The sequence below is a fragment of the Hippocampus bargibanti genome, linkage group LG06 (assembly GCF_051943395.1).
Source record: "Hippocampus bargibanti isolate YZ-2025 linkage group LG06, ASM5194339v1, whole genome shotgun sequence".
In the NCBI taxonomy this organism is placed as follows: domain Eukaryota; kingdom Metazoa; phylum Chordata; class Actinopteri; order Syngnathiformes; family Syngnathidae; genus Hippocampus; species Hippocampus bargibanti.
The window spans coordinates 20759306-20772664 of NC_142739.1; the positions used below are offsets into that span (position 1 = coordinate 20759306).

The window sequence follows — 13359 nt, forward strand, 5'->3', positions numbered from 1 at the left end:
ATTAATTGCACTTATGCACAATACTTGTGCTGTTTTTTCCCTCCCTTAACCACCAGGCATGCTCACATCACTCGGCTATGTGGTGCGCCATCATAAGGTCAAATGAGCAATTGTCTCAATACTCAATAAGCAAGCGGCATATTTAACAAAACAGGGCCTATAAATAGGACAGCGGCACAGCAACCACTTGGCCATTACAGGCATTGGTCCGTCGGTCCTTCCGACGATGGCCTGAGGGGAAGCTTATTGCTTTAGCTGCACAAACGCCACTCAAGCTGCCGCCTACCAAAATTAAAGGACAAGTACAAAATGTCAGAGCTCCTCATCTGTATTAGTGGCAATTTATAGCGACCAATCGCACAGCTTTCTCTTGCTGGCCGAGTTGCTATATTGGTCCCTCTCTTCTATTTTACGTCCCCTCCTTTCTCTACCTTCTCTCATTTATCTTTCACTCCATTTCTATCCCTCTTCTTCCGTCTCTTGCGTTGTGTCTCTCCTTTTCTGTGTCACCCCCCCATCCCCCCTTGTTCCCTTTTCCGTCACCTCGCTCCCTTCGCCCTGCTTTCTCTGCCTGATTGAGTCACTTTGTCTTCAGTCTGGGCTTTAATGGGCGGACAAAAACAAAAGCATTTTTGTTATTGTCCCCCCACCACCACCACTGTTGACGGTTAAACTGTTGTCAACAGCAGACATATAAGATCTTCCCATCATTGTGTGTTAATTTCTACCCAGGTCCCTCTCAAACTGGCGGGTAACACAGAGGTGGCTACGACCGGTTCGTTGGAGAGAGGGAAGAAAGAAAAGAGTCCATACAACCACGAGAAACCGTTCCCCGGAGTACTCTCACCAGGCTCTTCCACCAACCACCAGGAAGCTTCAGCGAGCCTCTCCAGGCCGTGCACCGAAACACTGCCTGGAAGAGAAATCATCAAGAAACACAACAGTGCGGTTCAGACCAAGAAAGGAATTTTGAACGGCAGATGCTCTGAAGATAAACTGAGAGATGCCCTATCAATCAAAACAGCAAAACACAGCAGCTCCGTTCCCAATGTGGACGCCACACCTCCGGGTTCTTCAAAAACAGAGATTTGCTTGGCGCAGAGGAATAACTCCGCCTCAGTTACGAATAAATCCAAATCATCCCCCGCTCTGGATGCTTCTCCTGCACAGTCCAAAGTTCAGGAAGCTTCACTCGAGCGTTCCAATGACAAAAAGCGAGAGAGGAAGCTAAAGAAAGATAAACGAAAGCCAAAGGGAGATGGACTGGAAGCAGACCGAGTTACGCCTGATCATAGAAAGGAGGAAATCAAAAAGAAGAAAAAAGACAAAGTAAAAGATGGGAAATTACAACACGGTAAAGACCACAAAAGCGGCGATGAATTGAAGACTGGAGAAAAGCCAGATAAACACAGAAAGGAGGACACATGCTCGGGTGCCATGGGTAAATTTGCTAACGCGTATAAAGTAGCAGACCAGGGAAGATCTGACAAGGGCAGCGTGAGAGATAATATCAAACAAACCGAGCTACAAGCAGCGACTACCGACAGCGCCCCAAAGTCAAAAGACAATGACGTCGTCAGGTATTCGCCAGCTCCGCCGAAGCATCCGCCGACATCTTCTGCCCCGCGTCCTCTGTCGCCATTGCTTTCCTACCAAGAGCAGGACAGCAGACCACTGAAGAAACGTAAAGCTAGAAGGCCCAGTTGGACCAAACTGGTGCACCGGGTTCAGAGGGTGGAAAATCACCAAACAGATTCTCAACAGAGTTTCTCACAGAAGTTGTCCGTTCACTCGAGCCCCTCTTGCTCCCCCACCTCCTCCACAACTAAACCATCGTCCCCCAAACAGAACGTCTCCGTATCTGATTCGAAAGAACCGGTTTCCAAAACCCCAGGCCGAAAACGAGGCCGACCTAAATCCCACACCATGATGTTAAACCAATCCCCTCTCAGACTTTCTCCAGAGGAGATGGCCTTTCTGGAGTGTGATGAAATCCAAAAAAGCTCAGTCCTGGACTCCAGCCCAAAGAAGCGTGGCCGTCCTCGCAAACAAGCGCTCCACAAAACAGTCATCGCAGATAAATTCGGAGATCCTCCTTCTCCTCCTCTTGAGAAGGGAAACAGGCATTTCAAGATCCAGAGGCTGATTAATGACATGAAGAAAAGGAAGAAGAAGAGACTTCACAAGGTAATGACATCTGGCAACCCCGGAAAGCAAAGCGAGAACGCAAAAGGTTTCGCACATTCTCCGAAAACATACAAGTCAATTGAACCTCCGACAGTGCCCACCCTCTCCGACTTGTCCTCCTCCTTTGGGACCAAACTGGGCCCTCAGATCAATGTGAGCAAGAGAGGAACCATCTATATGGGTAAGAGGAGAGGTCGCAAGCCCAAATCCCAAACGACTCTTCTGAATCCTCATAGCTTCACTCCGTCATCGTTGTTCAGTCAGCCCACTGAAACATCCCTCTTCATGTCCAACCAGCCTCCAGTCATTCACCCGTTTCCCTCCCCATCCCTGACACACTCCAGCGGGGCTCATAGTCCTTACAGTGACGGAAGTATCACAGAACCTTTGTCCACTCTGCTTTTTCCTCCCCCGTTCTCACTCCCGTCCCCGTCGTCTTCCTGTACTTCACCGCGTCCCCCGTCCTGTTCCTCCTCCCTCTCCCCTTTTGTGAAGAAAAGTTGTCCATGCCAGGGTAGGCAGCACTTTCCTTTTCACCAGTCGTCGTGTAAGCTCTCCTCCGCAGGCACTCTGCTCCATTCCACCACGCCCAGCCCCTCCAAAGACGCCACTCCATCGCCCAGGAGTGAATCGCACAGCGACGAGACGTTGCCCAGTGATAGTGGGATTGGAACGGATAACAACAGTGTGTGCGAGCGAGCGGAAATGAAGGGTGTTCGAGGTCTGCTCAGGTTGGGCCAAACATCTGTGGGCATCCTCGGGGGCCCCAAGCGTTCCTCTCTCGTGGAACCTCCTATTGCCAGACACAAGAATCCGATTGGCAACCCCAGTTCGGTCGAGCGGCAGCGACATAGGCACAGGCGGCGAGATTACAGTTGTCTCTCTTCCTGTAACTGTCTTTGTCCCTGCCCTGGACATAACAAGTGCACTCATTCATCTTACTACCCTTGCATTGGTCACAACGCACTGAAGAGACCGAAAAACAAACACAAAAAGAAAAACCAACAGCTACTCATGCAGGATCCAGAGTTTCTGTCTGAACTGGAAGAACTCATCGGTCAATTCAGTGAAGTCCACATTGGTCGTCGAGGTTGGGCCAGGTCGGATCTGGCCCAGGGTTTTGACGGCGGACGGCGCCATCACTCCTCGCATTCTCATCGCTCCAACATTTTCAGGATCAACCTGAATGGCTTCTATTCTCCTCACCCTCAGTCTTACGCTGCTAACCCCGCCTTCTCCTCTCAGTCTTTCTACCCTTGCCAGACGCTGCATTGCAACAGAAAACCGGAGCGCAGGCAGTGCGGATGCCCATCCAAGTTCCAGGAAACAATTGACAACATGGGCTTCTACAGTAACTACCCACCGGCCACAACACTTTACCATCATCTTCCCGGCTCGTACCCGCTTCCTCCCCCTCACCAGTATGCCTCGCAGCAGCCCCACCATGCCCACATCCTCCTTAACCCTGCCAGGTTCCATAGGCAGAGGAGCAGGTTGCTGAGAGAAGGCGCCCGTGGAGGGGAGATAGAAGGCAAGGGAGGAGGCCTCAATTTAGGCTACGGGTCGAGCCTCCCTTGTGATTGGGGTCACAGACATAAACACAGACAGAGGCGGTGTGGGCGTAATGCGGAAGGTGAGACAGCGCTGGAGCATGAGGAACAGGAGGACGTGGTGACGAGAGAGGCCTTCTCCACTTTAAAGTCAAGGTTCATTTTGGGCCAAGGAGGAGGGCGGAAGGGCACGAGAGGAATGGACGGCGTGCTGTCCAAAGAGTCACCTTGGTTACGTGACAATGCAAGAAATACCTTCTCTACTGCCACATCGTCGTCATTATCAGACAGATCAAAACATGCACCGCTCTTCTCCGTGGGACTGGGCTCCTCTCACTTGACATCGTTCGGAGGGGGCTGGGGCGCCCTAGGCCAAAGTTGGGCCAAACTTCGGGGTGCGTCCTTTCCAAATACCAGCTGTGCACCGTCCGCCGGACGCGTCGCTCCAATAATTCCCTCTGACCCGGAGAACAACGATGAGGATGACATTCAGCACACCTATACGAGTGGGACGCCTCCATCCGCAACGCACACCAACCTGTTCACGGCGGTTGACGTGGTAACAGGGCGAGAATGTGGCTTGAGGAGCGGGTTGGCCAGTCGGAATCTCCGAAGCGGAGATGGGTCGTGGAGGGCGGACGACTTAGCTTGGACTACGAGAAGAGAAGCAGGTGAGATGCTGCTCAATTCACCTGTAAACAACCGTAACCTCAATCAGAAGGTTTCTACTCGAGATGTGCATTTAACTCATTCACTGCCCGACATGTGCAAAAATGTGTCCACTCCAGTGCCAGGGTTTTTGTCATATTCTCTCAAATTCCAGGACCCACAGAATATTGTGATTTAGGACTACATAAAGTTTATGTAGTTCTCAATATTCTGTGGAATTGAATGTTTATGTCAAAAACATTCAATTCCACCTAAGAAACTTTAGACTCTCTTCTTTCACCAGAAAAAAAGAGTTAATTCTTAAGTTACATGGGTCTGGTGTAATATGAGGTGCAAGTGGGGGCGGCTGTACAAAAGGCAAATGCTGCCCCCTCGTGGAAGGGGAAAAACATTGCCAGCGGTCTGACCAGCACTTTATTGCCCTCCCACCCAAGAAAAACCAAAAGCTGAAAAACAAATTTGTGAATGGCGCTCCACATCATATTTTTAATTCCAGAATAAATTTGGGAATGGCAGTCAATGACTTAATGAGAAGTTAAACTTACATTTTCTATTTTCTTTAATGTGAACATTCTTGGAAAAATAGCTGCGCACATGAAGATATACATCGATGAGAAGGTTTCTTCAGCCGTCATCTGTACAAATTTGAAGGTTTCGGACGTTTCGCCTCCTATCCAAGAGGCTTCGTCAGCGAACTAAAGTGACTGGTCGTATCGGCCCTATTTATATATCCCTAATGTCCAGCCATGGCGGCGCCGGACACAGCTATGATAGGTCCCTACTCTCAGGTTGGGGGGAGCAGAGTACCACTCCCTGTGGCCCCACTGATGAAGATATACAGTAAACATGGCAGACACAAGGTCACACAAAAACAAACCACAGCTAATTAAAACAACCAACCTGATGATGTTAAATTAATTAAGGATGCAGAACCTTTTTTCCATCCGGGTGCCATTTCATCTTCTGAGTGGCGTACTAAATTATGAACGCGTATGGTCCAACTATCAAATGTTATGACCATTGTGGTTTAAACATAGAAAAAGACTTTTGTGGGATTTGTTTTTCACACCACAGCAATGAAATGCAATCTTAAATGTTGCATTTGGTGGCCGATGACCTTGGCTCCAGTCACACGACCCATCGCCCCCAAAAAAGCTTTTCATGGGATCATTTTGCTTCTGCATAGTTTAACAGCAAAAAGGAGGGGGTCTTTTTATTTTTTAAGAGTTTTTTGGGCTCACATTAAAGCATGACAACCGATTGAGACGAGATCACACTTGTCTTTTTATAGGTTCCTACTGCTGCGCAGCGGATGTATTTTTACACACATAACCGCTCGGCAACCTTTTTCTTTTAGGATTTTTTTTAGCCCCCGTCAGTCTTATGGCATTTAAAAAAAACTGTCATGATTAGATCCAGTCAGAAAATCTTCCTCGGGGCTGTTGCAAACCACACGATGTTTGAGCTCAAAGCTACCCAGAGAGCACATTCATTAGTTAAACCTCAAGAGTGGCTATTTAAGGATGGGCCGCCAGCCGACGGAGGCCGATTTGACTTGCAGGGATTCAATAAGCAAAGAGTGGTCGGCCTTGTCGCAGGCTGTGGGGAAAAAATGGGTAAGAAAGAGGAAAGAGCTCAGGAGTGATTGATGAAGGATTAGCAGGTCAGCGTGAGGTCGCTTGGATGGACTGTGTGAGGAACAATGTGGAGAAAAGAACATGGACATCAAAACTAAGTGCATATGTGTTTGGAGAAATCGCACGCACGCACGGTCTGGGCGGACATTTGGGAGTATGTTGCACATTAGACAATTGTGCAAACAATCATGGGTCTGATCAAGGGTGCCTTGAGATATGTTTTTAACTCATTCATTGCCTTTCACGAATTTATTTGGGAATTGAAAATATGACGTAAGCCACCATTAGTTCGGGTTTTGTTTTTTCTTGTTGGGTGCCGACAAAGCGCTGCCCAGACCTCTGGCAATGTTTTTCCATTCCACAAGGGGGCGGCATTTCCATTTTTTTCCATGTTAGAGCTTTATTACACCTTCAGCTATTGTAAAAGCGTTAGATAAACCAATATGTACGTATTGCATTGTATTCTGGACAGCCGCCCTCATTTCAAGCTCATATAACTCCAGCCCCATATAATTTAGGAATTGATGAAAGAAGAAAGTCTAAGGTTTCTTACATTGAATTGAATGTTCATGTAGTCCTAAAACTCAATATTCTGTGGGTACTGGAATTCGAGTGACAGTGACAAAAACCCTGGCACTGGAGTGGAGACAATTTTGCACATCGTCTAGCAGTGAATGAGTTAAGTGTCTCTATCAACGCAATAAAACCATTTTACCCCTAGAGGCAAAACACTCATGTGCAGCGCGGTCTTCAGTTTACAAATGTACTGACAACATTTTGAAGTTCGTGAAGTACTTTGCAAAAGCGGCTTAAAAATGCGTCATCACCAAGCCCAAGCAGCCTAGTCACTATTTATCATTTGGTCGTTGAATATTTACAACTTGAAAGTAGTCTTATGCAAATAATTACAGCAATTATAATTTCCGTGCAAATTAGGTTTAGGTGATAGCCGTAAAAAAAAGGGGAATTGGATTGTAAAAATGAGGCCTTCTCCTCCCATTTTTGCACGTCTGGCAGTGAATGAGTTAATTGGTTCTGTGAGATTCCGAGCTCCTGCATACACACGAATCTCAAATTAGCTTTTCGCCCTTTCGAGTTTAACAATTAGCCTTTTCACCGTTTCGACTTTAGCAAGCATCGTGGAATTTCACAAGTTTGGTTTGCTTTCGCGGGCCGAATAAAATGATGTGGCGGGCCAGATTTGGCCCCTGGGCCTTGACTTTGACACCTGTGTCTTAGGACATGTTCACATAAAGAAAAGCTTCATTGAAGTGTGTTTGTGTGTGTGCACACACGTATAAATCATTTTCCCAGAAGTAATGTTCGGCCAATGAAATTCTGTGACTCATCTAATGTGCGGCCCATCAGCATGAGTCAGCTTAAAGTGGTCTCAACTCACACCTCCTGCTGGCCTCATCACTGATCCACATCTGTCTCATTTCCTTCCTGTCACTTATTGTATCCCCCCGACTGCAGCTTTACAAGGTGACCCAATAAATGGCGGGCAGCTCAAACGTGTGCCAGAGACGGACATCGCCGCAGGCAAAAACAAAAGAAGACCCGGCCGACCTCGAAAACGCCTTCTGCCCTCCGATTTGCCTTCCTCTGCGTTGTCGCCCGACCTACTGCGAGAGTGCTTCCGTAATAACGGCAATGCCGGTGGGAGGAGAGCGCCGTCGGACTCTGATGGCGTGGACGTGAGCTCAACGCGGCAGGTGACAGATTCGGAACCACCGCAGGCTAAGAGGAAGCGAGGACGTAAGAGAAAACATGACGCTTCTCCCTGTCATCAGAGGTAAAACACTCCACCACCCGCCTCCGCCCTCAAACGCTTGTCCCTCACAATTCAGCCTTTCGTCGCTGTTTAAAATCTTCCCCATATTAACCGTCCATATTTCAGCACTGTGTGCTAAACCAGTGCCTCTTCTTTCTCTTTTTTTCCCCTCCCTGTCGCTCTATCTCTCGCTTCATGCTTTCCCCCTTCAGTGTCGCTGAGGACGAGACGGGGGGCAACGACGCGCCCGCCGAACGTTTCGGTGAATCGGCCGTCAAGCTGCCCGCATCCCAACCGGCTGTTGTCCAAAGAGACAAGAATGAAGACGGCCCTCCCAGGAAAACGTTTCTGAAAGCCGGTCTTTACTCTGATGATTATAAAACGACAGAGTAAGACAATCGTGTGTCTGTGGTCTGACATTTGGTTTGTGAAATTTTTAATTGAATACAATTTTATTAGGGGACGATGGCTCACAAAATGCTCACCATCATTGTGGATAGTCGTCTCCACGTTCAAATCCCACAAATTAATCCGACTCAGCAAATTTTGGATCACAGAATTTTTCAGAATTTGCTCCAAATTCCACAAACCCAATTTAGATGATATTACATTAGATTTGCCTTTATTAGCCTCACAGTGGAGAAATTTACATTTCATAGCAGGAAGGAAGGAAGAGAAAAGGAAAAGAAGAAAAAAGAAAAACAGAATAGAGGAGCTGCTGTAAAGGCAGCCACACTCGCCGCACCATCTTGAAGTCAAACCAGCAAAAAAACTAAATAACAAATAATGTGACACAACACAAAAGACACAGACATATCTTCAATCTTTCTGCACCCTCTTTGTGTATGAAGCATTTTGAGAAGCAGTTCTTTAACTCATTCACTGCCAGAAAAATGTGTTCACTCCAGTGCCAGGATTTTTGTCATTGTCACTCAAATTCCAGGACCCACATAATATTGAGTTTTAAACATTAACATGCAGCGTAAGAAACCTTAGACTCTCTTCTTTCATAAGAAAATAATAATTCCTAATTTAGATTGGTCTGGAATAATATGAGTTTGAAATGAGGTTGGCTGTCCAAAATACAATGCAATCCATCCTTATTAGTTTACATAGCGCTTTAACAACAGCTGAAGATGGAACAAAGCGCTAACATGGACCAAAGGGAAATGCTGCCCTCTCGTGGAAGAGAAAAAACATAGCCAGAGGTCTTACCAGCGCTTAATCGGCAAAACAAAACCCGAACAAATTCAGGAATGGTGCTCCACGTCATATTTTCAATTTCCGAATACGTTGGCAGTGAATGAGTGAACTTTCCACAATCCATTCAATGGATTCATTCGCTCACCTTTTGCTTTCAGTTCCCCTTGCCTGTCTCAGCCCTTCTCCAGGGGGACTGCTGACTTCAAATCGGGCGAGTGGGATTTCAGCCTTTTACCTGCACCCATCCATGTCGGTGAGTCTAGACGGGAAGTTGATGACAGGATGAAGTGACGGGCGTTGACTGTCAGTCTGACCATTCATTCAAACTCTCAATGCTTGTGTGTGACAGGGAAGTACTTGCGAATGAAGAGGATTCATTTCCAGTTGCCCTATGATGTCATGTGGCTTTGGCAGCACAATCAGGTGAGACGCTGCACATTGACTCATTCACTGCCATTCCCGGATTTATTCGGGAATTGAAAAGCACGACGTGGATTGCCATTCCCGAATTTGTTTGGGTTTTGGTTTTCTAACGGGGGGGGGATAAAGCACTGGTCAGACCTCTGGCAATGTTTTTCCCACCCACGAGAGGGGGGCAGCATTTGCTTTTTGTACAGCCGCCCCCATTTGAAGCTCATATAACTCCAGACCAATACAATTTAGGAATTAACATTTTTTTTCTGATGAAAGAAGAGAGTCTAAGGTTTCTTACACGGCACTGAATGTTTATGCAGTCCTAAAACTTGATCTTCTGTGGGTCCTGGAATTTGAGTGAAAATGACAAAAACCCTGGCACTGGAGTGAACACATTTCTGCACATCATCTGGCAGTGAATGAGTTAAGAAATTTCAATCCTGGTCCTTGGCATCGCATTTCACGTGGGTGTCCGCTCACGGTTGTGACTTTCTGAAAACGTAACTCCTGCCGGAACTAAAATACTGGATTTTGTGCGCGAGATCTAAGGAGAGATTGCGAAAACAAACTGTTGCTGTGATGTATTTAGTCGCGTGTAGTCCTCAATGGATCGGAATATCATTTGCATGGAATTAAAGCAGAGGGATCGAGGGGAAAAAAACATTGTGCGGTTGCGGTTTGTGGTTATTTCTGCTCTCTTATTTCGGATTCCAACTTGATCCAAAGAACAAAATGTGGAGCTCATTTGCGACTGGCCAACTCTAATATTTCTCAGTGGCAGCAAAGCGTGGCGCTTTCTCCTGCAAGATTGTCCAAGGCGAGATCGGTGATAAAAGCATCTTATGATTGATGAAGATGCCTTTATTGATAGCCAATAGTTTATTGCTCATGACAATTCTGTGACTGTTTTTTTCCCTCCCCGTTTACACACACAAGAAGACTTTCTGGTTATTTTTGGTTCTCATTTTAACATTGCGCAATGGCCTCGTCATGACATAACCGATTTGAAACACGCAATTCTGTCGAGCGAGTGCTTTGTGCCTTAATGGGCGGCACGGTGATCAGCATGACGGCTTCATATGTGTTGGGTTTGATTCCACCTCTTCTTGCGTGGAATTTGGATGTCCTACCTGTGCCTGGGTGGGTTTTCTTTGGGTACTCTGCTTTCCTCCCACTTTCCAAAAAGATGCTGGGAAGGTAATGGAACACTCAAAATAGTCCTTGGGCATAATTATGAGTGCGAATAGTTGTTTGTCAATGAGTGCCCTGTGGTTGGCTGGCAACTAGTTCAGGGTGTCCCGCGCCCGCTGCCCTGAGACTGCTAGGATGGGCACCTCGACCCTTGTGAGGATATGCAGATGAGAAAAATGGATGGTCTGCCGAATATTTCCAATAACTATGACTTGACCACCGCTGTTGCATAAATTAGAATAAAAGGCTGTGTTGCCGACTTCTGTCCAAATTTGGGTTATGCTCTTCATCTATGTCACCATTTCATGTCATTCCATTCTGACTGTTCACATCACCATTGACAATTGCTGAAACAACTTTGAAATGTTCATGGTGATATTTCCCCAACAGCTTCAGAGGCAACCTGCCTTCCCCCTGAAAAGGAGGCGGCGCTACTGTGAGTATTTCCAGAACAACGTACTTGATGTTTTCAGATCAATGCGTTCAAATGGGATCTCACTGTGAGCATCTCTCACGCACAGGCCGACTGAAGGAGAGGACGTTTCCCCTTCAAGACATGGCGGTGAGAGTCAATAAGTTTTTTTACAACGCAGGTGTCAAAGTCTAGGCCCCGGGGGCCAAATCTGGCCTGCCACATTTTATTCGGCAAAGGCAAATCAAACTAGTGAAATTCCATGAGGCTTGCTAAAGTCCGAACCAAAATTTCAAATTGTCCCGAGCAAACCATAATAACATTCATTATTTTTTACTTCAAAATTGCTAACTAGTTATTCTTTAATTAGTTGTGCGCTCCATATGTCATATGTGATGGGGATGAAACTTTCTAATGGCTTCTCCAAATTCAACGGCCCCAAGAGGAAACCGTAACTACAATGTGGCCTGCGGCAAAAAAAATGACTTTGATATCCTTGTTTTACAAGCTGCGCATAGGCTGCGACCTAAATCCATATTGGATTTTTCCTCCCGCAGGAGGAGAGCTCGGGTGACTTGGCCAGCCTTTTTCCTCACCTCGACATGGAGCCCATGAGCAGCGACGAACGGTACAGCAATCGGGCAGCGAACGGCGTTTTGGCCAGAGCTATGTGACGCCTTGTTTGCTCACCCGTGCTCCAATGTGGGTCAGGAGCTTCGTGGTGACACATCGCGTTTTCCTGGTGAGGAACTGGGAGCTGGTGAGGGAGCGGCAAATCCGACTGAGGATGGAGGGGAGGCGAGAGGGGGACGACGAGGCCGAGGAGAGGGACTGGCCTGTCGCGTGCGCGGATGGAGCCAGTGGGGACGATAGCTACATCAAGTCAGGTCCATGAAGCAAGTGTGTGTGTTAGTTTTTGTTTCTGTCGGTGTCACACGCTCGCTATACACGCTGCCTTTCGACAATTCAGGCACACCGTTGTGTTCGAACACTGGTTATTGTCATTTGTTCGGATTTCATCAAATATTTCATTCTAAATAAACCAGGGCTCTGCAAAGTGGATTTAAAAATAAAATCTTGTTTGTTTATTTGATTTGTTAGCTAGTTAGTTGCTTATTTAGTTTGTAAGCTAGTAGGCTAGCTAGTTAGTTAGCCCGTTAATCAGTTAGTTAGCTAACTAGTGAACTAGCTAGTTATTTTAGCTAGTTATTTAATTGGTTAGTTGTTTGATTAGTTTGTTCCGTTGGTTAGTTGTTTGTTTTTAGCTAGCTAGCTAGTTAGTTTTAGCTAGCTAACCAGTTTGTTTGTTTGTTAGCTAGTAAGCTAGCTATGTATTTGTTTTTAGCTAGCTAACCAGTCAGTTAGTTGGTTTGTTAGCTAGTAAGCTCACTAGTTAGTTAGCTTCTTACTTAGTTATTTAATTAGCTAGCTACTTGGTTAGTTTTAACTAGCTAGTTAATTGGTTAGTTAGTTGGTGTGTTGGTTGATTAGTTGTTGGGGACTTTAAGTCTGAAGTTGAAGAGGTTGGAAATTTTGCTGATTACCCTTGGATTACCTGTCCCCTAAAATTCACCCGATCGCAGTAAAAGCCAATAAAACTACTCACTGTTTGCAAATGAAGCGGGGTCGTCTTCCTGAAGGTGGTCGGCTCGCTTCATGCTTTTTAACTATCGTACAAAGGTGAAAAGAGGTTAATCACGTGTATCATTTTTATCAATTCATTTAATACCCGTCACACTGTTGGTTACAAGGTTAGCATCATGTTTCCTTTTAGCATCACGATTATCCTTCTGTGTTGACGCCAGAAAATCATATCAGTCTCGCATGACATCCGTCATACGGACTACCGGTCTAGGATTTGGGCACTTTGCCGTGCTATTAATGACAAAGTGCATCCAAACATTTGATTGACAAAAGAGTTCCATTAAGATGGAAGTATTGTGTCTTTTCCTTTAAAAGCATGCTTGTGTGCCGCTCTCACAATCCAACATCCTCATTGTTGGTTCTGTGCGGCGCAAACCAAAGTGTTTTTTCCAACCACAGAATACTTAAAGCGCTCAGAAAACGTTCCCCATCTCTGCCTTACCACTTTTTGGTGTCCACAAAGTGAGCGGAGGCCCCTCCCGACTTCTTTTTTGGGTCTTTTTTTTTCCTAATCAAAGTCTCTCTGACTGATCGCAACCAAGAGCAAATAAATTCCGCCGCAATAGAATGAGATTTACAACAAGAACTGTATTGCTTTAGAAGTACTGCCTTTGAGTGCCATTTTCCACCGCTCCGACATTGGGGATTGTCAAGTGTTTTGATTTCAGAGGCAGTATG

At 46.3% G+C, this 13359-nt stretch overlaps 1 protein-coding gene across 4 annotated transcripts in view; it reads left to right on the forward strand.

Annotated features, from left to right (window-relative positions):
* LOC148896733 (uncharacterized) overlaps positions 1–13359 on the forward strand; it is a 29107-nt gene that overhangs the window by 11534 nt on the left and 4214 nt on the right. For 2 of the 4 annotated variants that reach the window (XM_088998222.1, XM_088998223.1), the window contains exons 3-11: positions 733–4408; positions 7520–7838; positions 8030–8206; positions 9179–9273; positions 9370–9443; positions 11016–11061; positions 11147–11187; positions 11595–11665; positions 11749–11924. In XM_088998222.1, coding sequence (XP_088854348.1) covers positions 733–4408; positions 7520–7838; positions 8030–8206; positions 9179–9273; positions 9370–9443; positions 11016–11061; positions 11147–11187; positions 11595–11665; positions 11749–11924 — 4675 coding nt within the window. Of the gene's footprint in view, positions 1–732; positions 4409–7519; positions 7839–7943; positions 8207–9178; positions 9274–9369; positions 9444–11015; positions 11062–11146; positions 11188–11594; positions 11666–11748; positions 11938–13359 lie in introns of those variants that run through there. The other 2 variants (XR_016115244.1, XM_088998224.1) reach the window with 2 other exon arrangements.